A 22118-nucleotide genomic window follows, 5' to 3' on the forward strand; every position below is an offset into this window, starting at 1 on the left:
CACACTCTCAAGGTTAGGTTAGACAACATAAATAAACCCGAAAGTAGACGATTGCATGCCGCAGCCGTATCTTGGTAGAGAACCAGCGGCATGAGGTTGTTTTTTCTTCTTCTTTCTAATCAATTATATTCCTGCCGTAAAATGATAACAGTATTAATTTCCCATTTATCAACACCACAAATGAAAAACAAAATGATATAAGCACATTACTTCACGCTTTACTTAATTTCGGTGCTCACTTCGAAACACCAGCCAATCGTATGAGCTGGTAGTTGCCATCTTCCTAGAGGGGCAATAACCTCACTAGGGAGCAACTAGTAGACGAGACGCCAGGATGAGCATAAAGCACACTTTTCTCTTTGAGCACAAATTCTTTTGTTGAAATGAACCTCCGAAAAGTCGGCGTCAGTTTAGGAAACACCGTTTCCAAATAACGTATATGCAAAACTGACACGAAATAAATTGTGAGACCACCGAGCTTTGCGCTGATGGCTCGCGAACTTCTTTTCTGTCACGGTCAGCTCGTGCCGGACGCTTAGCTCGCTCCGTTGCTACCAGTTCAAGCTTCTCCATGGAGCTTCACTGCGCCTAGTAAGTAGCTTTTCTGTGCGCTCCACTTAGGTTTTCGTCACCCGGTTAGGACCAAAGGATGTGAGCGAAGTCATTCACGTCCATCTTGTTCGCAATTGCGAAACCAGGCAATGCGTACTGCTGATGCACCGGTCTCCTCTTCAGCTTCAAAGGCGCAGTTTAGAATAACATTGATTGACAACGAAAGCGACAGTTCTGGAGTCGCTACCAGTGTCAATGGCACCCTTACTATCGCGTGGCGTTCCTGAGTGGTCATTCCGTGCGGCCGCGAGGGACAGCCCCGAGAGCGAGACCAACCACACAGCTTCAGAACAGAACTATAAGTCTGATTTAACCACAACACTCCACAGCTGAGCTCGAGCCCTGATGGTGCCACTAGTTAGCTGATTGGTGGTGACCACTGCACTTTCGTTTTGTGACTTAGCGCATTTTCATTGATCGAGGCTCGTCGGAAGTCGTGCCACTACCTAGTCATCCCTGTGGCTGAAGTAAAAATGTACCCCCCCCCCCCCCCCCCCCATGTTTGCACAGGAAGGTGTGGTCAGCACAGTTATACCCGGTCCCATGCAGGAAGGAAAGCTAAGAGAGGCCCTCGCTATTCGAATTGCATGACAAAGAACGTGCGAAAGTCACGTGTTTTCGCAAAGGCTACTGGGAATCTGTGGCTGATGACGCAGCCAATGGTAACGCTGGACGCAGCGGCGTCGTCTCCTTCAGTGTCTGCTCATTGCGCATGCGCAAACTTGCTAAGACGGCGGTCAACTACAGGAGAGTGGGAGCTCACGTCCAGTTTCAAAAAATGGGACGTAACGGTCCCCCTTAACTCTTTCATTCCTCCATGCTCGGTCCATGTCTTGCTTCTCATTCCCCATGAGTCCTTACGTTTCCGATTATCCCAACACGCAGCAAGCAATAATTCACACTACGCGCCTGAAATGAAACTGCACCGCGCTCAGTGCAATCTGTTGTCCTTGCTGCAGGCGACGGAGCCGTGGGGTGACCGCATGCACAGGAATGGGCACCCGTCAGCGTCACCCTGCCACCGCCAGCCACGGAGGACACCGCTACCAGCAACTGACGCAGCAGCATCACGCGGAGCAATGGGTAATACACGAACGCGACCACGGAGATGAAGAACTGGACGACCATGCCTCAGACGAAATGGACGACACTTTCGACGCAGCCTTCGTGCCATGGCTGTCTATGGGGCAGCCCCCGTTTCACTTCCCGCCTCCTCCGACTGAATTCCCGGATGAAGAGTTTCCTTTTGGCCCGTACATTTCTCTCGAAGAAGGTGAAGAGTACGCGACGCGAGAGTACGCGAGAGTAGGTGAAGAGTACGCTTCCTATGCCATTGAATATCCCGAGAGCAGGGATTTCGAGCGGCAAGATGAATTTGTCTTCTACGACCATGATTTGGACCTTGTCCGACAGCTCGAGTACGTTCAGCTCCTGCAGGCCTCGGCGTTTCAAGGACCAAGTGCAGATGACCCAGAGGAAGAGGACAGCGGAACGGGAGAGCCTCACGGTGGTGCGGCCAGCGACGAGTCGCCATCGCAAGTGATGCGCACTGAGGGCTGCGGCGACGCCCAGATAGCGCCTGCGGCACTCGAGGAGAACCCGTGGCAGGGCCTCCTGGACTCCTACTACGGGCCCCTCGTTACAAATTACGCCACGGTGACAGTCATCATGAAACACCACGTTCGCATCGACTTCTCCCTGGACCACTCCGTGCGTGTAGTGAACTTCGCCACGCACTGCATGGCGGCCATGAGCAGCTCGGGCGACCGCACCTGCGTGTGCCACCCGGGTGGTCGCGTGCTCCAGGAGGGTGACAACGTCGACATGGCCACGGGAGCCCGGCTGGCCAAGATCTCCGGCCGCGGCATCACCTTCACGGCCCTCAACCACGGCTTAGTGTACCTCGTGGACGCCTCCGGAACCAAGTCGACGACGGAGAGGTTCCAGAACCTCTGCTACGATCTTGCTTCCAACGTGTTCCACTTTGACTTGAACCCGAATGTCGAGCTGTACAACGAATGCTTGCAGATCATCAACCAGGCTAGGCTCAGAACCACACGAAACGGGGACGAAATTTGGGTGCTGGGCGGTGTCCGCATCAAGCAGACTCCCTGGGGCGACGTTCAGGTGTCTTGCGACTCAGGGAGGCGGGTAATGTGGACGTCGCCCACTGCAGGAAGCGTGTCGGTGACCACTGCGCACGTGAAAATTGCCCTGACCTGCGATCCTACCAAGTACTTCTTCGTCAGGATGGGTCAGAGAAGGCTTTCTTCGAACGAGGACGGTTTCATCGTCAGGAACGGCAGCCAGAGAGCGGGCTTCGACAGTCAGGGCCGGCTAACTCTTCCCTGAAACTTTCCAGCACGCAAAAGAGAAGAACGTAGCACTCAGCTTGCGACAACGTGGCGCTCGAATCTGGCAAGCTGTGAAGAAATGTATGAGCTACTTTCTTCCCGGAAATCAGAGTTGAAGGGCGATGCTTGGTCATGACAGGTGTATTTAATTTTTTTTTCGGACAACAGTATTATGCGTGATGAGAAGATCAATGACGAGCAGCCTCATTACATTACTGCCTTCGGAAGAGCTAAATGAGATTACCTACATCATTTTCGGACCCCGCACGCAGTTTCTGTGCCTGAACGCTAACATGCACAGCGTGTTGAACTGGAGTGCCCTCGACGTGAAATTACGTGCAAATCGAAAGCCAGTGTGGTGCTGTACAGATTCATTCAAGACCAACCAAGAGCTTGAGGACAAATTGATGCTAATATCAGAAGTGCACCAAAGCCATCGTGACGCACGCAGGCATGACGACAACGCGAGCTCAACCAATGCCTGCAGGACGTGGTTTAAGAATAAAGCACTCCGCATGGTCCCCGTGCGTGGCAGGAAGACAAAAAATGAAGCAGATCAGTTTTGTGCGTTCGTTAAAGCAGCGTAAGTGCATTTCCTTAATCGTTATCGAAATTAAGGTCAGCGCTAGGCTGCACTGTTTAGCCAGTATAGCATCGGGCAAATGCAGAGGATAAAACAAACTCGACAGTTACTTTTTATATCTAGCAGATTAGATGCGGAAGATTACGTTACCGTTACAGCGCGTCAATCGGGGTAAACAAGTTCACACCTATGGTATACCAGCTCAGCTTCACCGCGGTCATTCATGTTTCTGCCTCTCATCTTACGGAATACGTCCTCTGTTTCAAAGCGGTAGTGTTTATTTCCCCTGCCGTTGATATATTCTGTTGAATGTTTTATCTGACGAAAGATTAGATTCGTACGATACAGGTAATTGATTACCTTGATGTGACGACGTAGGAATTAAGTCCGCCTCTCAATCTAACGTTTGCTTTCGACTTTTACACAAGTTAATTTCTCAATACTTTAGTTTCAGAGTATACCTTGAAGAAATAAAAATTGCTCACTTCTCACTTCTTCATGGACACTTATATTCCTGTGGAACCAGAGAATGTAATAAAGGCTGCCTGAGACTCGAGAAGATCTCAGGACTAAAACCTTCAGCGCAAAAAGCTTAAGACATAGTGAAACGAGGGACAATCTCCTGTTTGAAAGTCTGGCTTCTGCTGTCCGAATAATCTCAGTTTAAAGCAAAGCTTTCCCCATGTTTTTCCTCATTTTCATCCCCTGAATGACTTAGCGAGGCAATGTCATCAGCGAATTGCCGGTTAAAGTATTCTCCATTGACTCTTATCCCCGAATGTTCCCAATCCAGGTCCATGAATACCTCCAGTAAACAGGCGGTGAATACCATTGGAGAATGACTCAGCTTATATGAAAATGACTACGACGGACGCAGCACAAATTAATAAAATAAGCGATCAGAATCTGAAAACAATCAGAATTGGAATAGAATGTAGACTGGAATGCGCACTTCCTCAGCATCAATTCAATTGATCAGCCCTAAATTGTTGACGGAAACTTCGATTTCGATCACGGTGTTTTGCCCAAAGAATCGAAGCACCGATGACGGCTTCGAAGAATCCTATCGGAGAAATGTTAAAGAGGATTTCGTTGTTGAGAGAAGCGTCTTGCTGTGCCCATGGGCCGATAGAAAGAAAACTATCGACGTCTAAAACGCTGCGTGTCTGTTTAGAGCTACACCGCGTAGACAGCAAAAGTTCTTGCTAAAAAGATGCGGTCATGAGGCGCTTATTTGCTTTTCCTCCTTCATACTTCTTGAACTATTTGTGTTTGTTTCGTTTTGTAACAACCGCTTAAAGGAAGAGCGGGAATACCAAAACTGTTCGCGTGATCAAAGCCGAAACGGAGACTACGCCAACTTTTTTTTTTTGCGTCTTTGATGACGTGATTCTTTTCGTCCTTGTCGCTCTTTCTGGCATTCTCGCGCTTAATATTATCCGAAATTCACTCTAAATAAACATCTCTGACCCAGAATTAAGTACATACAGTCACTCTTTGTGTATAATAAGTTCGTACAAGCAATTTTCGACACTTGTACGCGCTTCAAACGCGGATTTATATTCCTGACTGTATCACTCTGGTACAATATTACCACGAATTCGTTATAGCGGCCAGCCAGTGCCGCTAAGCGTAGCCGCCGAACACGCTCTTTTCTGCAGCCACTCGGTCATGGTCTTCCTGTCTTACGTCACATGCGACGTCAACGCGCTATTGTTTAATGATGAAAACCATGCGCCTCGTGGCGTCAGCCGAAGGAACCAGAAGCGCTTGTCCCTAATTTTTGGTAATTATACTTATCGGCAAGCCTCCTGATACAGTTAGCAGAAACATGTTGGATGTTTCCTCTCAGCCAGCTTGTAATTATTATTATTTTGTTTGATAAGATGAAGATATACACGAGAAACGGAAAAGGACAAGGCTGGAAATTACCACTAGAAAGGGCAAAATGCCTGCCCATGCACACAGGCGAGGGATAATGACATTTGCATTCGGTCGATCCCCGAAGATATCGCGCTAACCATGCGGGCACTCTCCTCTTCCGCCTTGAACTGCAGAAGGCGACCAGGCGAAAATATGCAACATTCCGGTCTAACAGATGCCAACAATAACAACATAAAGGTGGTGCTTCAACTTTCTCTCTGCAGGGTACGACTTATAGGGTGCCGAAGGCTTACGTGTTAGTCTAAATAAACAAACAAAATACGGTTCTTTTCAAAACACACGCAACACTGGACAATTACCACATTTAACAACGGAACTACGTCCAAACGCTTGGACCACCTTGGGATAATCCTTCTATATCACAACCGTAGCTTCAAACCTTTCTCAAAACTACAAGGACCCATGTAGACAATAAGTGAAGCAAAGCTCGTAGTTTAAAGCCAGATAAATCCCAGCCAAAACATAGCACCCATCATTACATGGGAGGGGGGGGGAGGGCAGTTATTATTTCCTTAAGTTTACTTTGTCCGATCAGCCTCCAGTCGTATATCACCAATGCCGCAAGAGACGGAAGCAACACTTAAGATTCTCAACTATCATTTACCATCCACCTTTCTGAATTTCTTCATCTGCCGGACAGGAGCGAACATACCGAAATCAGTGCTTCTCTTTATGCTTACTCATAATTTTCGTCAGCTAAGCCATCCCAGTAAAAAAACAAACAAACAAACTAACAAACAAACACATTATTCACCTTTTCTTTTTGTTTTTTTTCTTTTCTGCTAGGCAAAATTCTTTTTAATTATTATGAGCTGTTTTTCATCTTCACATAGGATTAAGCTCCCGCTATACTTAGTGGCACGGACCGGGACACTTTTTCTTCAAATTCTTTTTCTTAGACCTACCATAGTAGTCAAAAACTCGCCACCGTGCGAATCAGCTGTTAAATACCTTGCACTGTGATTTCGTACAACACCGACATTAGCCCTTGCGGCGCGTGAACTTCTTCGTTGCACTGTAAGCTCGCGCGGCAGAGGCAACAACAGGCTTTGGTCTCTCCGTTGTTCCTAGTGCGTGGTTCCCTCTTGGTAAGTCGCACTTACGCTTTCAGCTTTCTTGCAATCGTCAGGCAGAAGTCAGTGACCGAGATTTAAAGCTAATGGGTGGGTACTTTCATTCACTGCTTTTAGGAACGGGCGCCCGAACGTCACTTAGGCCTAATACGAGCTCCATGTTTGAGAGGCCCCGCCGCGGTGGCTCAGTGGTTACGGCGCTCGCCTGCTGACCCGAAAGACGCGGGTTTGATCCCGGCCGCCGCGGCTGAATTTCGATGGAGGCGAAATCCTAGAGGCCCGTGTGCTGTGCGATGTCAGTGCACGTTAAAGAACCCCAGGTGGTCGAAATTTCCGGAGACCTTCACTACGGCGTCCCTCATAGCCTGAGTTGCTTCGGGACGTTAAACCCCAATAAACCAAACCATGTTTGAGAGGCGCTCGAGAAAACGCTTCTGGAACGTTATAACCTCTGCGCGGAAGCGCGGCTGGTTAGTAGTACAGATTTATTGCTGAAATTTCCCATCTGCTTCCCTGCCGCGGCCCATGCACTTTCCTTATGCGACGTTCCTGTCTGCGTGGTACGGTAAGATGACTTATCGCGTGTCGCAGAAGTCGTCACAGTTCCAACCACAGGTACCCAATACGAATGTCACTGCCACCCTTTGGGTTTGTATCTCACGCCACTAAAAATTAGCTGCGGTTTACCTACTGCCGAACCTGGTTAGAGAGCGAAAGCTATGGCGTATCGGGCAACTATAGACGCGGCTTGGCGTCTGTAACGTTGAGTGCATTCCAGACACCGGATAGGCAGCGCGCTCATTCTACCATCCTGGCAGGTGGCAGTTAATGGTTGATCGCGAGAGCACTCATTGAACGCTGCGGCCTATTGCTGCAGTGCCGCGTGTCTGTCACAACGCTGTCAACGCTAACGCATGCGGTCCCCATCTCTCTCAACACCCCACGCACCTCAAAGCGCGATTCAGGCATCCACTGACCCAGGGAGCCAGTTATGCGCACTTCCTTTCCTTCAAATCATCGGAGTCTAAAACGTTGTCAACGCCGACGCCAATGAACACACTGAACGCCGAAGGCCTGTGGCTTCAGTGCCACGTTTCTGCCACAACGTTGTCAATGCCAACGCAAGCAGAGCACATCTGTCACTACCTCCACGTAGGTTAAAGCATGACTGAGGTGTCCAGTGTCTCAGGGGGTCAGTTCTGCGCCTTTCCTTTGCTTCCGAAGCTCCCGTTCTTCATCGGTTTCGTAGCTTAGAGCGCGACTAAGGTGTCCACCGTCGCAGAGGGGCCCGTTATTGACCTTTCCTTTCCTTTGCTTTATCCGAAGGTCAAATGAAGGTGAAATATGCAAGCAGGGTGACCTTGGCTTTACCTAGCGCAGTGAAGCTTTCGCTTCAAAGTGTCTGTGTACTTAATCTTGAAGTGGTTTGAAACACGACCCTGGCTAAAGAAACGCTAGGCGCAAAAACCCCGACCATGAGCATTGAACGGTGCGGTCAACACTTTAATACCACTCTCCATCTCATCTAGTCGCCTCTGGGTTAACCGTTGTCCAGTGCAAAGCGCCTCGCAGTAGCGGAGGCCCGCCAAAATTCCCCCAACCACACCTCTGCCCCACCCGCAGCAGAGGCAATGGAAAGCGACGCAACCCCTTCAGGACAGGCTGCGCACGCCCTCGCGGCACTCGAGGCGAGAGCGCTCGAAACTCAAGTTAACTCCAGAATATCCGCATTGGAGACACAAATCAATGCCACACTTACGTCGGCACTCAACAAAATTGGCCACCTTGCGGCATCTATACCAAACCTCATGACCGCTCAGTTCGCTCAACTCACCCGCGTTCCCCCAAGCGCGCTGGCCCGCTCAAAACCTTCGCGGGCCGGCAGCTCAAAGCGTCTAGGCGTCGGATAACCGGCGAAGAGGAAGAGGTCACCTGTGCCATCCCCAGTATAGAGGACGCTCCTCTCCTTGGAGCCACTGGCTCTCAAACCTCATCTCTCCAAACTCACAACTCTACCCTTGATCATGGCGGGCGCCCCTAGAAATAGGAAGCATCCGCGAACCAATTCGATCTCTATTCAGATTGTACAGTCGAACTGCCGCGGATTCAACGCACGCACCAAGCGAGCCGATCTACGCCTTTTCCTTACAACTTTCCCAGAAATACCTGCTGTGGTGGCCCTTCAGGAGCCAGGAAATGGCGCCACCCTTGCCAATTACACGGTGTACCAGCAGGATGCGCAGAGCTGCCTCTGCGTACATAAAAATTACACGGCCTCCCAGGTTGACCTGGATCTTAGCGCTAATTTCTCCTATGTAATGGTGACGATCCTTCCGCTAGGCAAACAGGACCCCCCATTGCGCATACTCAACATTTACTGTCCCCCAAAGCTACCAAATGTTCCATTTGCAGATATCTTCAGCCGGGCTTTGAAGGTCGCGAATCGGGATCCCCTCATAATCGTTGGGGACTTACAGCCCCTTAGGGGGTACACACGTGAAGAGAAACGCGGACGCAAGTTGGCGGAGCTTGTTTCCACACTGGGCCTCACTCTTCACACGGATCCCGCGCAACCCACTCGTATAGGTAACTCCGTTACTCGCGATACGTGTCTGGACCTCACCTTTACGAAAAATATTCGCTATGCAGATTGGAGGAACACCGAGGAATCCCTCGGTAGCGACCACTGCATAATTACCACTACAATTCATACCAAGCCACTCAAAAGACAACAGACCAATGCAAAACTACCCGACTGGACCAAACTTAGGAGCAGCTACACTAATCCTCAATCGATAATGGACCAAGGATACTCAACGTGGTCCCAACACCTAGTATTCCACTTGAAATCAGTCGAGCAAAATGTTCAACTCTCAGAGGCAAGCCCTGCGGTGAATAACCACCTCCTCCACCTCTGGGAGGCACGATAGAGCCTAGTCCGCCGCTGGCGTCGTCAAAAACACAATCGGAAACTCAAAATTCGCATCGCGGAAATCACCCAACAGGCGGCTCACTACGCGGCCCAACTCGCCGACGCCAACTGGGTGCACCGATGCAACAGTGCAGCTCGGCAAATGTAGTGTCGGCTTCCACGCCCCTATTGATCCGGCACAAACCCTTACTGAGACGCAAAAACAGCTTCAAAGGGCTATACATAACTTCACTGGAGACACGGCCAAACTGGCCGATGCGCTCCGCGACAAATATTTGAGCATAATCCAGGATCCCCGTGGTCAGGCGTACTTTTATGCAGGTTCCGAGAACGCGGATTTGGATCAACTGTTCCAGCTCCATGACCTAAAAGCGGCCCTGGCTAAAATGAAGCGAGGTACAGCACCGGGCCGGACAAGGTGACGATAAAGCTTGTTGAAAACCTCCCAGATCCCGCCTACGAAACTCTCCTCGATTACTTCAACACTATCTGGATTGGAGGCACACCACTCCCCATAGATTGGAAAACAGCACTAGTAACTTTCATTCCCAAGCCAGGTAAAGCCATTAACACCGACAACCTACGGCCCATCTCCCTCACTTCGTGTGTGGGGAAGCTGATGGAGACTATGGTCCGCGACAGATTGTAGGCTTTCCTGGAACAGCAAAACATTTTCGCAAACACCATGTACGGTTTCCGCCCACATCAGTCCGCACAAGATGCCCTGTTGCAACTTCACAAGGAGATTCTCGACGCCGTCGAGCACCCCAACAATGATAAAGTAGTCGTCGCACTTGACCTGCGGGGGGCTTTCGACAATGTGACCCACGAGATCATCGTTTCCCACTTGTCGCAAACAGACTGTGGGCGCAATAATTTCAATTATATCAAACAATTCCTTACAGATCGCCAATCCTATATCGGGCTACAAGACACAGAACATGGCCCATATCAACTTGGCACACGAAGACGAAGGACCCCACAGGGAGCTGTCCTCTCGCCATTACTATTTAATCTGGCCATGATGAAGCTCCCTACCCAGTTGGCAGAGGTCGCCGGTGTGCAGCACGCTCTGTATGCGGCCGACGTCACCCTCTGGGCAACACAATAATCGGTTGGAGGCATCGAGACCAACCTGCAACAAGCGGCAGCTATTGTGGACGAATACGCTCGTCGCTGTGTCCTTGAATGCTCCCAGAGCAAATCGGAATTTGTGCACATACGCCCCAACTCAAACTGCACAACCAAAATTGCCCTTTCCCTACTTAGCGGACTGATACCAGAACACGAGTAGATCCGGGTAATGGGGCTTTTAATTCATAGTAGGCGCAAGATCGACACTACTCTAAACAAGCTACGTAAGGTGGGGGACCAGGTGGGTCGGATGCTCCGCCGGGTATCCAATAAAAGGGGGGGACTACTATGCAAAGATGCCCGGCGGCTGGCCAATGCATTCGTAACCAGCCGGATTTTATATTCGGCTCCCTACCTCCACCTACGCAAATGCGATGAGAACGCCTTAGATGTAGTTCTCCGCAAGATTTATGAGAGAGCGCTCGACCTCCCCATAACGACGTCCAACAAGCGTCTCCTCGGTCTGGGGATGACCAACACCTTGGAGGAGTTACGAGAAGCTCATCTTAACAATCAATACTTGCGCCTGAGCAAAACACCTGCGGGGAGCTCCCTTCTGGCCCGCTTACACATATCCTACGGAACACAGACAGAAGAACGGGTCCGCATCCCTGAAGCCTGGCGCTTTGCACTCCAGGTGCGACCCCTTCAGAAGAACATGACTGCAGACACCCATGATGGTCGCCATCTCGCGCGGGCGGAGGCTATTTCTCAACAATATGGCCATAAGCCAGGTGTCTTCTATGTGGATGCGGCCGGCCCACACCATTGGGGTTGGTACACGGCGGCCATCATCCACCAAAACACTACAGTTCAGGGCCTTACTTTCCGTGCCCTAAACATTACATTTGCGGAAGGGATCGCCATTGCACTGGCTGCCGCAGATCCAGAGTCCCGAGTCATTGTCACGGACTCCAGGGGCGCCTGCCGCAATATTGAGCAAGGGTATATTCCTGTGTCCTGTGTTCTTCTCCTGGTGTCTCGTTCTTTCGCTGGTCTGGTATATTCCAGACCGTGCTTTCAAAATCCTCCACGCATGCGAGTACACAGGGTTTCCGACTCATCGTAACATTGTGTGGGCTCCGGCTCATGCGGGTCTTGAGGGGAACGAGGCAGCCGATGCTGCCGCCCGCGCGCTTACTCACCGGGCATCGCCTCATCCGCAGCCAGATCCTGAATACAATTTCAATCCGGCCACCACCTTTAGAGAGATCACTTCTCTTTATCAAAACTTTCATAGCCTCTATCCTCCTCCCTGTAAAGGCCTCACCAGGGGGGAGGAGCGCTGGCTTCTCCGCCTGTATACCAATACAGTACTGTGCCCGGCAGTACTTAAACTTCAATTCTTCTTTCTCGGGCGCGTGCCCGCACTGTGAGGAGGAGTTTTCGAACACCTACCACATGGTGTAGGCATGCCCTTCCAATCCTGCCTACCCACCCCGCCTCCGCCCCACTCGAGAGGACTGGGAAGCTGCTCTGCGCGGCTGCTCCGAACTCCATGCCCAACAGGCATTGGTAGCTAGAGCCCGGGCCGCTGCGGAAGCTACAGGGATCCCGGACTAGGGATCCCTCCTAGTGTTTGTAAGGGGCGGCCCCTTCCGACTGACCCCATCGACCTCTCACTGTACATAGAAATAAAGGTTTTCTTCCTCCTCCTCCTCCATCTCATCTCATCTCACCGAGCCATCAGACTCGATAGGTGCACTATGTTGCGGCGTGATCAATTATTCACCGAGACCTTCAACTGGAACGAATAGGTTGGCTCAGTGAATCCCGTTGTTCTTGTTGCAGGAAATCGACCTACGTATCTGCACCGCTATGGCCACCCACAAGCAAATTCCTGAAGCCGCTGCCAGCCACGGTGAACATAGCCGCCAACAGCAGCAGCCGACAGCATCAAGCGGACGCATCTGGGGCGATGGAAGAAAAGACGGGGCCGGCATCTTCGAAGAAAGTTTCCTTCCATGTCCCGAATTGCGGCGAAAGTTCGACTTCATCTCGGGCTTGCCAGAGCCGCTCGACGACTGCCAGTTGCAGGAATCCACGCCGTTGTGTGAAACCAACGTTAAACAAGGGGAAAAAAAGAGCGGCGCGGGTGAGCCTTGTCCTGTCGGTGACAAGCAGGCCAAGACAGCAACCGTCGTGAAGGACGCCGCACGCTCCGGGAACCGCTGCGGCCACTGCCACACTGGACAAGGTATGCAGAGCCCTCAGCTTCGGTCCGAGCACTTTGCTCCTGGTCTCGAGAACGCGGTCCGGCAAAGACTCTGGGCCAACATGGAAGGGAGATTTAGAATATAGGCTACTTGCGGTAATGTGGTGGTTTAAGGCAGATCCGTTTTTTTTTGTTTATCAGAACAGCCTCATTGTAAAGATAAAATTCGGCGGATAAGGTTCTCTCTTGGTATAATTTCGTAATTCAACCCCCCCCCCCCCCTTTCTTTTTTGCTGAAAGCGGGCTTGTAACTCGATGGGAAAGGATGGAGCGATGGTCGATGTAAGAACTGCGCGTATAGCACTTGGGGGAATTTTCGGTCTGGTTTTTGGCCGCCACGCAGTCAATACGCCGTATTTCCGAAGTGCGTGACATGATTAAATGAAACATTGGCGCCTTTTTTCTGCGAACTAAAGTTTTTGAAAGAGTTTATATTTTGTGAGTACGCTATGAGAACAAGGAAGAGTATGGTGTTCGGGTGGCGGTTTCGGTGCGTTCCACACCGAGCATGTCGTATATGGGCACTACAGACATGACAGCTAGCCTCATAGTTGATTTCAGGCTGCACGAAAACCGTCAGCAGACCTCCGCTCAGCGTGCCATCTTTGGTGGGCGTGGTACCTGAGGGATTACCTTGGTTCGAGCGCGCTGGCTCCTTACCCCCTTCTGTTAGAAGAGGTGTGCTCAGTAATTTAATAAGCGATAACCGGCGTCAGCTAGGATACGCGGCGCTCACAGTCAATGATTTCCTCTGTAAAGGTACTCATTGTTGTGATTATCGGCATACCCTATTGAGCACCCACTTCGATAGAGCGTTCTTTGAATTGCTTTCCTTGTGACAAGGTCGTTGGGATGTCAGTCTCTCATTGCATCATTTGTTCTTTTTTTTTTTGCGCAGCAAGTTTTTGATTTAAAAAATTCCACAAATAACAACATAACCTATCGTTCATTTTTATGTCAACAGGTTCTTCTAAGGGAACTAAGTGAAAGCAAGCGCCACGCTGAGAGAAGGCCGGGCGCCGCAACGCCAGAACAGCTTTAAGTTCCCGCAAAGAAAAGGAAATAAAGAAGTAAAAACGTACCTCTGTTTTTTGCATGTGTCATTAATGGTGGTCTCCTGGTTTTCATGACCATCGTACGGATACCTGCAGTACACTGTATGTAATGGTCCGGCTCCTGCTCTCCACGCAACGGGTTTACGTAACTTGCACCGCACTAAAAGCTGATTTCTCTGCCCTCTTATGCCGAAGTGCAAAAGCTGCTAACTAATGAGAGCAAGTGCTTCTGCTTGCAGGGCATTTAATCTCACACATCCCCGGGTTCATTTGTAGCTTTGATTCAATAGTTTAATACCACAGAGCCACATGACAACGCTCATTTGTGCGACAGATTACATTTCTTGTGCTTTCCTCGAATCGCAGCTACCAAAGTTAGCTGCGACAGTCTAGCTCTAATGAAATCGAGCATGCAAAATATCTAAACCTGACGCAAGCTTTCAGATTGCTTCACTGTTTTGCTTTGGCATACCTAAGCCTTTGGCTACTCAATGCACCACAAAGGCAATACGCTACTCCAGGAGTAACAGTCAAGAAAAGAAGCAGTAGACAAGCAAAAGGTGTGGCACACCTTGGCCGCACCGGAGTATTGGAGGTTCGGTGTGAGGCCCATTGCCATTTTTTTTTGTTTTTGTTTTCAATTCACGCCCACTGCGCAGCTGCTGTCAAACGGCTCATGCAAATGGCTATGGAGCGGTAGGCAGCCTTGCAGTAGACGTCAAACTTTTGTTCACGGTATTGTCCACAGTGGTGTATACAGAAGATGCAAGCTTTGTCAAACAAAAATTGGTGGAGACACTTAAGCTCCACTTCAAGGGTATGACGAGATAGTGTAATGAGTTATTAACATATATGCAGAAGGTCATTCTCTACTTAACATTCATAGATCCCTGGGGGTCCTCTCACTACTCCTGTTGCAGCGGTTAAGTGATGCTCCGGTGACGGCAGGTGCTTCCAGCGAGGGGTTTTTGGTAGCCCAGGTTGCTCTTCCCGAGCAACCAGTCATTAACTGCCACCTGCCACAGTGGGCAGATAGTCAGGATGCCGCAAGGTCACGTGACCTGAGTGGCCCACCTGCCTCCTAGGTTGCCCTCTGGTCGATCCCCGAAGATATAGCGCTAACCATGCGGGCACTATCCTCTTCCGCCTTGAACTGCAGATAGACGAAGGCGACCAGGCGAAAATCTGCAACATTCCGGTCTAACAGAGGCCAACAATAACGACACTATTACCTATTACCAACAATAACAGCGCTATTACCATTTCTGTCTGAAATAATGCACCATCTAGCCCAAATTGACGTTCTTCTAAACCAATAACAACAACGATGGCGGTGCTTCAACTTTCTCTCTGCAGGGTACGACTTATAGGCTGCCGAAGGCTTACGTGTTAGTCTGAACAAACAAACAAAACAAACAAACAGCAAACAAAATACGCTCCTTTTCAAAGCACACGCAACACTAGACAATTATCACATTTAACAACGGAGACTACCTCCACACTCTTAGACCACCTTGGCATAATTATTCTATATCACAACCGTAGCTTCAAACCTTTCTCAAAACTACAAGGACCCATGTAGACAATAAGTGAAGCAACGCTCCAAGTTTAGAGCCAGATGAATCAAAACCTAGTATCCATAGCACCCATCATTGCACGGGAGGGAGGGAGGGACGGAAGGCACTTATCATTTCCTTAAATTTACTTTTTCCGATCAGCCTCCAGTCGTATATCCCAAATGCCGCCAGAGACGGAAGCATCAGCCAAGGTTCTGAACTATCATTTTCCCTCCACCTTTTTGAAATTCTTCCTCATCTTCCCACCACGAGCGAACATACTGAAGTCCGGGCTCCTCAGCATGCTTATTATATCTCATAAATTTCATTAGCTAAGCCATCCCAGCAAAAAAAAAAAAAAAGAAACGTTATCTACCTTTTATTTTTTACTTTTTCTTTCCTGATATTTCTTGTTATTATTATTTGTTATTTGTGTTATTTGTGTACTTCGCATTGGATTAAGCTCCCGCTATGCTTAGTGGCACGGGCCGGGAAACTTTTCTTTTTCGAATTCTTTTTTTTAATAACATTATAGTAGTCTAAAACTCGCCACCGTGCGAATCAGCTGTAAAATGCCTTGCACTGTGATTTCGTACAAAACCGATATTCGCGCTTTCGGCGCGTGAACTTCTTCGTTGCACTGTAAGCTCGTGCGGCAGCGCGCCATTATCTATAAGACAACAACAACAACAACAACAACAGAGGCAACAGTGTGCGGATGTGCAGTTCGAGGCAATGTGAGGTGTCCATGACCCTTTTGCGCTGCAGGATACCGCGGCTAAATCTTTATTTATGCCGATCGGGGCTTTCGAAATCCAACCTTTGTGAGTCTTGTGGCAAAATTGAGTCTATAGAACATTTTTTCCTCTCTTGCCGGCGGCTCGCTGCTCTCCGTAGAATTTACTTGGAAATCCCCCTCGCTCGGCTTGGGCTACCTCTATCTATTCCGATTCTCTTATCCTTCGGGGCAAGCGCCAAGGGATATGCCCTGAAACCAGCGTGCGATTCTATTCACGATTATATAATTTCATCTGGTAGATTCCTCTGCTAGAATGTGAATTCACAACTTTTCCTTCTCCGTATTTTTTTGTTTTGTACAAATTCTAGCTCTGCGTCCCAAAATTTTAAATATACTCCACTCCCTGTACATGAGTGTGTTTGTATCCGCTATGCACCCTGGCCAATCCCCCGCCGTGGCTATGTGCCATTTATCCTGAGGACATCATCATCATCATCATCATTAACAGGCTTTCATATATCTGTTGTTTCAAGTTTGTGCTACACGGAACGCGACAGAGTCTTGGTAAGTCGAGCTTACGCTTTCTGTTTTCTTGCAATCGTCAGGCACAAGTCAGTGACCGAGATTTGAAGCAAATGGGTGAATACTTTCATTCACCGCTTTCAGGAGGGAGCACCTGAACGTTAGTTAGGACTAATACGAACTCCAATTTTGAGAGGCGCTCGAGAAAACGCTTCTGGAAACGTTTTTATAACGTGTGCACAGAAGAGCGACTGGTTATTAGTTTAGATTTATTGCGGACGTTTCCCATCTGCTTCCCTGCCGCGGCCCGTGCACTTTGCTTATGCAGCGTTCCTGTCTGCGTGGTACGGTAAGATGAGGACATATCGCGTGTTGCAGAAGTCGTCACAGTTGCAACCACAGGTACCCAATACGAATGTCCCTGCCACCCCTTTGGTTCGTATCTTGTTCCACTAAAAATTAGCTGCGGTTTGACTTCTGCCGAACCTGGTTAGAGAGCAAAAGCTATGGCGCGTCGGACAGCTATACGCTGCTTGGCGTCTGTAACGCTGAGTGCGTTCCGGCAGTTAATGGTTGATGGTGGTGGTGGTAAAGTAAATGAATAATGAGCCCTATCTTAGGTGGTGGTGGTGAAAACTTTATTTACAACTGGGTAGTTTGGGACACACAGGTCCGTGGGTCCCCGCACGGCCCCACTGCACTCAAACGTTTATGTCCCGGAGGCTCATGACGCTGGCAGCCCGGCCGGTGGCGATGGCTTGCTTGGCCGGGTCCTCAGAACGCAGTAGGGTCTCCCAAGGCTCCCAAGTGGTAAGGTGCTCCAGGCCCCGCGGGGGAGGATCCGCCGGGCAGAGGAAAAGGATATGGTCTAGAGTGGCTTTGGGGTGGTGGCAGAGGGTACAGAATGGGTTTGTGAAGACTTGGTGATAGTTGGGTTGGCTCTTGGTCTCGTGAAGTGGCTGGAAGTCGGTGAAGTCCGCGGCTACTTGCAAAGCCCAGACCACCAGCTGCTTTTGAACGCGAGTTTGCTCACCCATTGAACACTGCGGCCTTTTGTAGCAGTGCCGTGTGTCCGCCACAACGTTGTCAGCGTTAACGCATGCAGCCCACATCTCTCTCTCTCTCTTACCACCCCGCGTACCTATTAGAGCGATTAAGGCGTCCACTGCCCCGCCGCGGTGGCTCAGTGTTTACGGCGCTCGGCTGCTGACCCGAAAGACGCGGGTTCGATCCCGGCCGCGGCGGCCGAATTTACCCGTGTACAGTGCGATGTCAGCGCACGTAAAAGAACCCCAGGTGGTCACCGGAGCCCTTCACTACGGCGTCTCTCATAGCCTGAATCGCTTTGGGTCGTTAAACTCTAACAAACCGAACCAAACCAATCAGGCGTCCACTGACCCAGGCAGCCAGTTATGCGCACTTCCTTCCCTTAAAAATTCAGGGGGCACTTTGACTGTCGAAAGTGCGGAGGAGAAAGCGTTTTCCGTGCCACTTTGCCTACGCGACACTGGTGACGTCATTACTGGATGGCGTAACTCATAATTGATGACGAAGTAACGACAAATTATTAATTAATGCCTAATTACTGATTAATGACGAAGTATTAATTGACTGGTAATTAATTACGCTTAAGCTTCGCCTTTAGGAGTGGAACGCGACAGTATGTTGTAGCGCTGCCAGGGAGTCCACGGAACGCCACCAACCGTTCGGCGCGATGCTTTGCCCTTTGAACGCAACGCTTTTTGAGGAAAGGAAACAGCGCAGTAATTCTCTGTCATCTCGGTGGACACCTTAACCGCACCGTACAGGAAGGGAGGAAGTGGGAGTGAAAGAAGAAAGAAAAAGAGGGGCCGTAATGAAGAAACTGAAAATTGTATTTGAGGAAAGGAAATTACGCAGTAACTGTTTCACATATCTCGGTGGACACCCGTCAAAACGCAGACACATCTGCCGACACGGCTGTCGACACGGCTGCCGAAACGGCTGCTAACGACAGTATGAGTCATTAAAGGCTTTCGCCATAATATCGACAAAGTCTAAAACGTAGTCAATGCCATAACACAATGAACGCCACCGGCCTATGGGTTCAGTGTCGCGTTTCTGCCACAACGTATAGTCAATGCGAACGCATGCAGCGCACATCTGTCACTACCGCCACGTAGCTTAGAGCCCGACTGAGGTGTCCACTGTCACAGGGGGCCAGTTATGCGCCTTTCCTTTGCTTTCGAAGCTCCCGCTCTTAACCGGTGTTGTAGCTTAAAGCGCGGCTAAGGTGTCCACTGTCTCAGCGCCTTTCTTTCGCTTTCGAAGCTGCCACACCTCCCGCTCTTCATCGGTTTCGTAGTTTAAAGCGCGACTAAGGTGTCCACTATCCAAGGGTGCCGGTTAGGCACCTTTCCTTTCTTTTGCTGTATCTGAAGGTCAAATGAAGGTGAAATCCGAAAGCACGGAGCCCTAGCACGATGACCTTGGCTACCCGCCGCGGTGTCTCAGTGATTAAGGCGCTCGCCTACCGAGCCGGTGTACCCACGTTCGAACACGTCCGCGGCGGCCGCGTTTCGATGGGGGCGGAACGCAAGAGGCGCCCGTGTGCTGTGCGATGTCAGTGCACGTTAAAGATCCCCAGGTGGTCGAAATTATTCCGGAGACCTCCACTACGGCACCCCTTTCTTTTTCTTCTTTCACTCCCACCTTCCTCCCTTCCCTTACGGCGCGGTTCAGGTGTCCATCGATATATGTGACAGGTAATGCGCCATTTCCTTTACTCAAAGACAAATTATTATTATTATTATTATTATTATTATTATTATTATTATTATTATTATTATTATTATTATTATTATTATTATTATTATTATTATTATTATTATTATTATTATTATGAGCTTGGCTTTATCTATCGCTTCAAAATGTCTGCGCACTTAATCTTGAAGCGGTTTAAGCTCGAGCATCGCTAAGGAAACGCTTGGCGCAAAAACCCCGACCATGAGCAGAGCACGGTGCGGTCAACACTTCAATACCATTCATCATCTCATATTTCACTGAGCTATCGGACTCGATAGTTACACAATGTAGAGGCGACAGCAATTATTCACAGATGGCTACAGCTCGAACGATGAGGCTGGCTCAGTGAATCCCGTTGCTCTTGTTGCAGGAAATCGACCCACGAATCTGCACCGCAATGGCCACCCACAAGCAAATTCCTGAAGCCGCTGCCAGCCACGGTGAACATAGCCGCCAACAGCAACAGCCATCAGCATCGGATGGACGCAGCTTGGACGATGCAAGAAAAGCCGGAGGCGACATCTTCGAAGACGGATTCCTTCCATGTCCCGAATTGCGGCGCAAGTTCGATTTCCCCTCAGACTTGCCAGAGCCGCCCGACGACTGCCAGTGGCAGGAATTCATGTCGTGTGAAACCGACGTTGACCAAGGGGTAAAAGAGATCGGTGCGGGTGAGCCTTGTCCTGTCGCTGACAAGCAGGCCAAGACAGCAACCGTCGTGAAGGACGTCGCACGCCCCGGGAACCGCGCCGGCCACTGCCACACTGGACAAGGTATGCACAGCCCTCAGCCTCAGCTCCGAGCACTTTGCTCCTGGTCTCGAGAACGCGGGCCGGAAGACCCCGTGCCAACACGAAAGGGAGCTTTAGAATATTTTGGTTTTTGGTTTTTATGGGGTTTAACGTCCCAAAGCGACTAAGGCTATGAGAGACGCCGTAGTGGAGGGCTCCAGAAATTTCGACCACCTGGGGTTCTTTAACGTGCACTGACATCGCACAGTACACGGGCCTCTAGAATTTCTCCTCCAAAGAAATTCAACCGCCGCGGCCGGGATCGAACCCGCGTCTTTCGGGTCAGCAGCCGAGCACCATAACCGCTGAGCCACCGCGGCGGCGGAGCTTTAGAATATCGGCTACTTGCGGTAATGTGGCGGTGTAAGGCAGCTCCGTTTTTTTTTTGTTTATCAGAACGGGCTCATTGTAAAGAAGATGAAATTCGGTGGATAAGGTTTTCTATTAGTATAATTTCGTAATTCACCCCCCCCCCCCCCCTTTTTTTTTTTTTTTGCTGAAAGCGGGCTTGTGACTCGATGGGAAAGGCTGTAGCGATGCTCGATGTAAGAACTGCGCGTATAGGGCTCGGAGGAATTTTCAATCTGTTTTTTTGCCACCATACGTCGTATTTCCGAGGTACGTGACATGATGAGATGAAACACTGGCGCCTTTCGTCTACGTGAAGTGCAATAAGTTTTTGAAAGCGTTTAGATTTTATGAGTTCGCTATTAGAACAAGGAAGTGTAGAGCGTTCAGGTGGCGGTTTCAGTGCGTTCCAAACCCAGCATGTCGTATATATGGACGCTCCGCTACAGACATGACAGCTAGCCTTGTAGCTGATTTTAGGCTGGACGAAAACTGCTTGCAGACCAATTTACCAATTTACTCCGCTCAGCGTGCCATTTTTTCTTGGCATGGTACCTGATAGATTACCTTGGTTTGAGCGCGCTGGCTCCTTACACCCTTCGATTAGAAAAGGTATGCTGAAAGACTTACCAGGTGAAAGTTGTTGTGCTCAGTAATTTAATAACCGGCGTCCACTAGGAAACGCGGCGCTCACAGTAAACGTGTTCCGCATTCAAGGCATTCGCTGTTGTGATTGTCGACATACTCTGTTAAGCACCCAGTTTGATAGAGCATTCTTTGAATTTCTTTCCTTGCGACAAAGTCGCTGCGATGTCAGCCTCCAATTGCATCATTCGCTTTTTTTCTGTGCACCAAGTTTTTCGTTAGAAAACTGCCACAAATAAAAACTTAACGCATTGTTCATTTTTATGCCAACAGGTTCGTCTAAGGGAACTAACTGAAAAGGAAACGCCAGGCTGGGCGCCGCAACGCCAGAACCGCTTTAAGTTCTAGCAAAGAAAAGGAAATAAAGAAGTAAAAACGTACTTCTGTTGTTTGCATGTGTCATTTCTGGTGGTCGCCTCGTTTTCACGACCATCATACGGATACCTGCGGTACACTGTGTATAATGCTCCGGCTCCTGCTCTCTACGCAGTCGGTCTATACGTAACTTGCACCGTACATAAAACCACCAATCGCGATTACTGGAATGCTTGAACATATTGAAATAGACTTATTTCTCTGCCCTCTTATGTCGAAGTGCAAGAGCTGTTAACTGATGGGAGCACGTACTTCTGCTTGCAGGTCGTTAAATCTCGTACATCCTTGGGTTCATTTTGTAGCTTTGATTCACTTTTTGTAGTTTAATACCAGAATGCGACGTGACAACGTTCATTTGTGCGGCAGATTACATTTCTTGCGCTTTCCTCAAATCGCAGCTAACTCTGGAGCTGTGGCAGTCTCGGATGTATTCGAGCACGCAAAATATCACAACTT

General features: G+C 49.6%; 3 protein-coding genes across 7 annotated transcripts in view; all 3 read left to right on the forward strand.

Moving 5' to 3' along the window:
* The window catches only part of LOC149342187 (uncharacterized), a 47334-nt gene extending 43294 nt beyond the window's left edge, over positions 1–4040 (forward strand). For 3 of the 4 annotated variants that reach the window (XM_089544458.1, XM_089544459.1, XM_089544457.1), the window contains one exon: positions 1572–4040. In XM_089544458.1, coding sequence (XP_089400584.1) covers positions 1606–2964 — 1359 coding nt within the window. In that variant the 5' untranslated portion in view covers positions 1572–1605 and the 3' untranslated portion in view covers positions 2965–4040. The remainder of the gene's footprint in view (positions 1–1571) is intronic. The other variant, XM_089544460.1, reaches the window with a different exon arrangement.
* Positions 1–13923, forward strand: part of LOC149342185 (uncharacterized) — a 93326-nt gene extending 79403 nt beyond the window's left edge. Inside the window, exons 2-3 of the mRNA XM_089544464.1 lie at positions 12424–12829; positions 13812–13923. Coding sequence (XP_089400590.1) covers positions 12451–12829; positions 13812–13834 — 402 coding nt within the window. The 5' untranslated portion in view covers positions 12424–12450 and the 3' untranslated portion in view covers positions 13835–13923. The remainder of the gene's footprint in view (positions 1–12423; positions 12830–13811) is intronic.
* Positions 13924–16646: 2723 nt separating this feature from the next.
* On the forward strand, positions 16647–21667 carry LOC149342189 (uncharacterized). 2 transcript variants are annotated; one of them, XM_089544466.1, is made up of 3 exons: positions 16647–16761; positions 19874–20276; positions 21561–21667. In XM_089544466.1, exons 2-3 carry the CDS (start codon positions 19901–19903, stop codon positions 21581–21583), a joined length of 399 nt encoding a protein of 132 aa, XP_089400592.1. In that variant the 5' UTR covers positions 16647–16761; positions 19874–19900; the 3' UTR covers positions 21584–21667. The 2 variants fall into 2 exon arrangements, with proteins under 2 accessions (XP_089400592.1, XP_089400591.1); XM_089544465.1 differs by lacking the exon at positions 16647–16761 and adding an exon at positions 17397–17529.
* The last annotated feature ends 451 nt before the right edge of the window (positions 21668–22118 follow it).

Source organism: Amblyomma mixtum, chromosome 5, assembly GCF_055824585.1.
Source record: "Amblyomma mixtum isolate Tamu chromosome 5, ASM5582458v1, whole genome shotgun sequence".
NCBI lineage: Eukaryota > Metazoa > Arthropoda > Arachnida > Ixodida > Ixodidae > Amblyomma > Amblyomma mixtum.

Bases quoted from the DNA above. Each gene is read 5' to 3' on its own strand.
- LOC149342189 (XM_089544465.1), top strand. From the start codon at position 17,431: ATGTCCCGGAGGCTCATGACGCTGGCAGCCCGGCCGGTGGCGATGGCT. The intron at 17,530-19,873 runs GTAAGGTGCTCC...CTCTTGTTGCAG, and splicing joins TCTCCCAAGGCTCCCAAGTG to GAAATCGACCCACGAATCTG. The intron at 20,277-21,560 runs GTATGCACAGCC...TTATGCCAACAG, and splicing joins CCACTGCCACACTGGACAAG to GTTCGTCTAAGGGAACTAAC.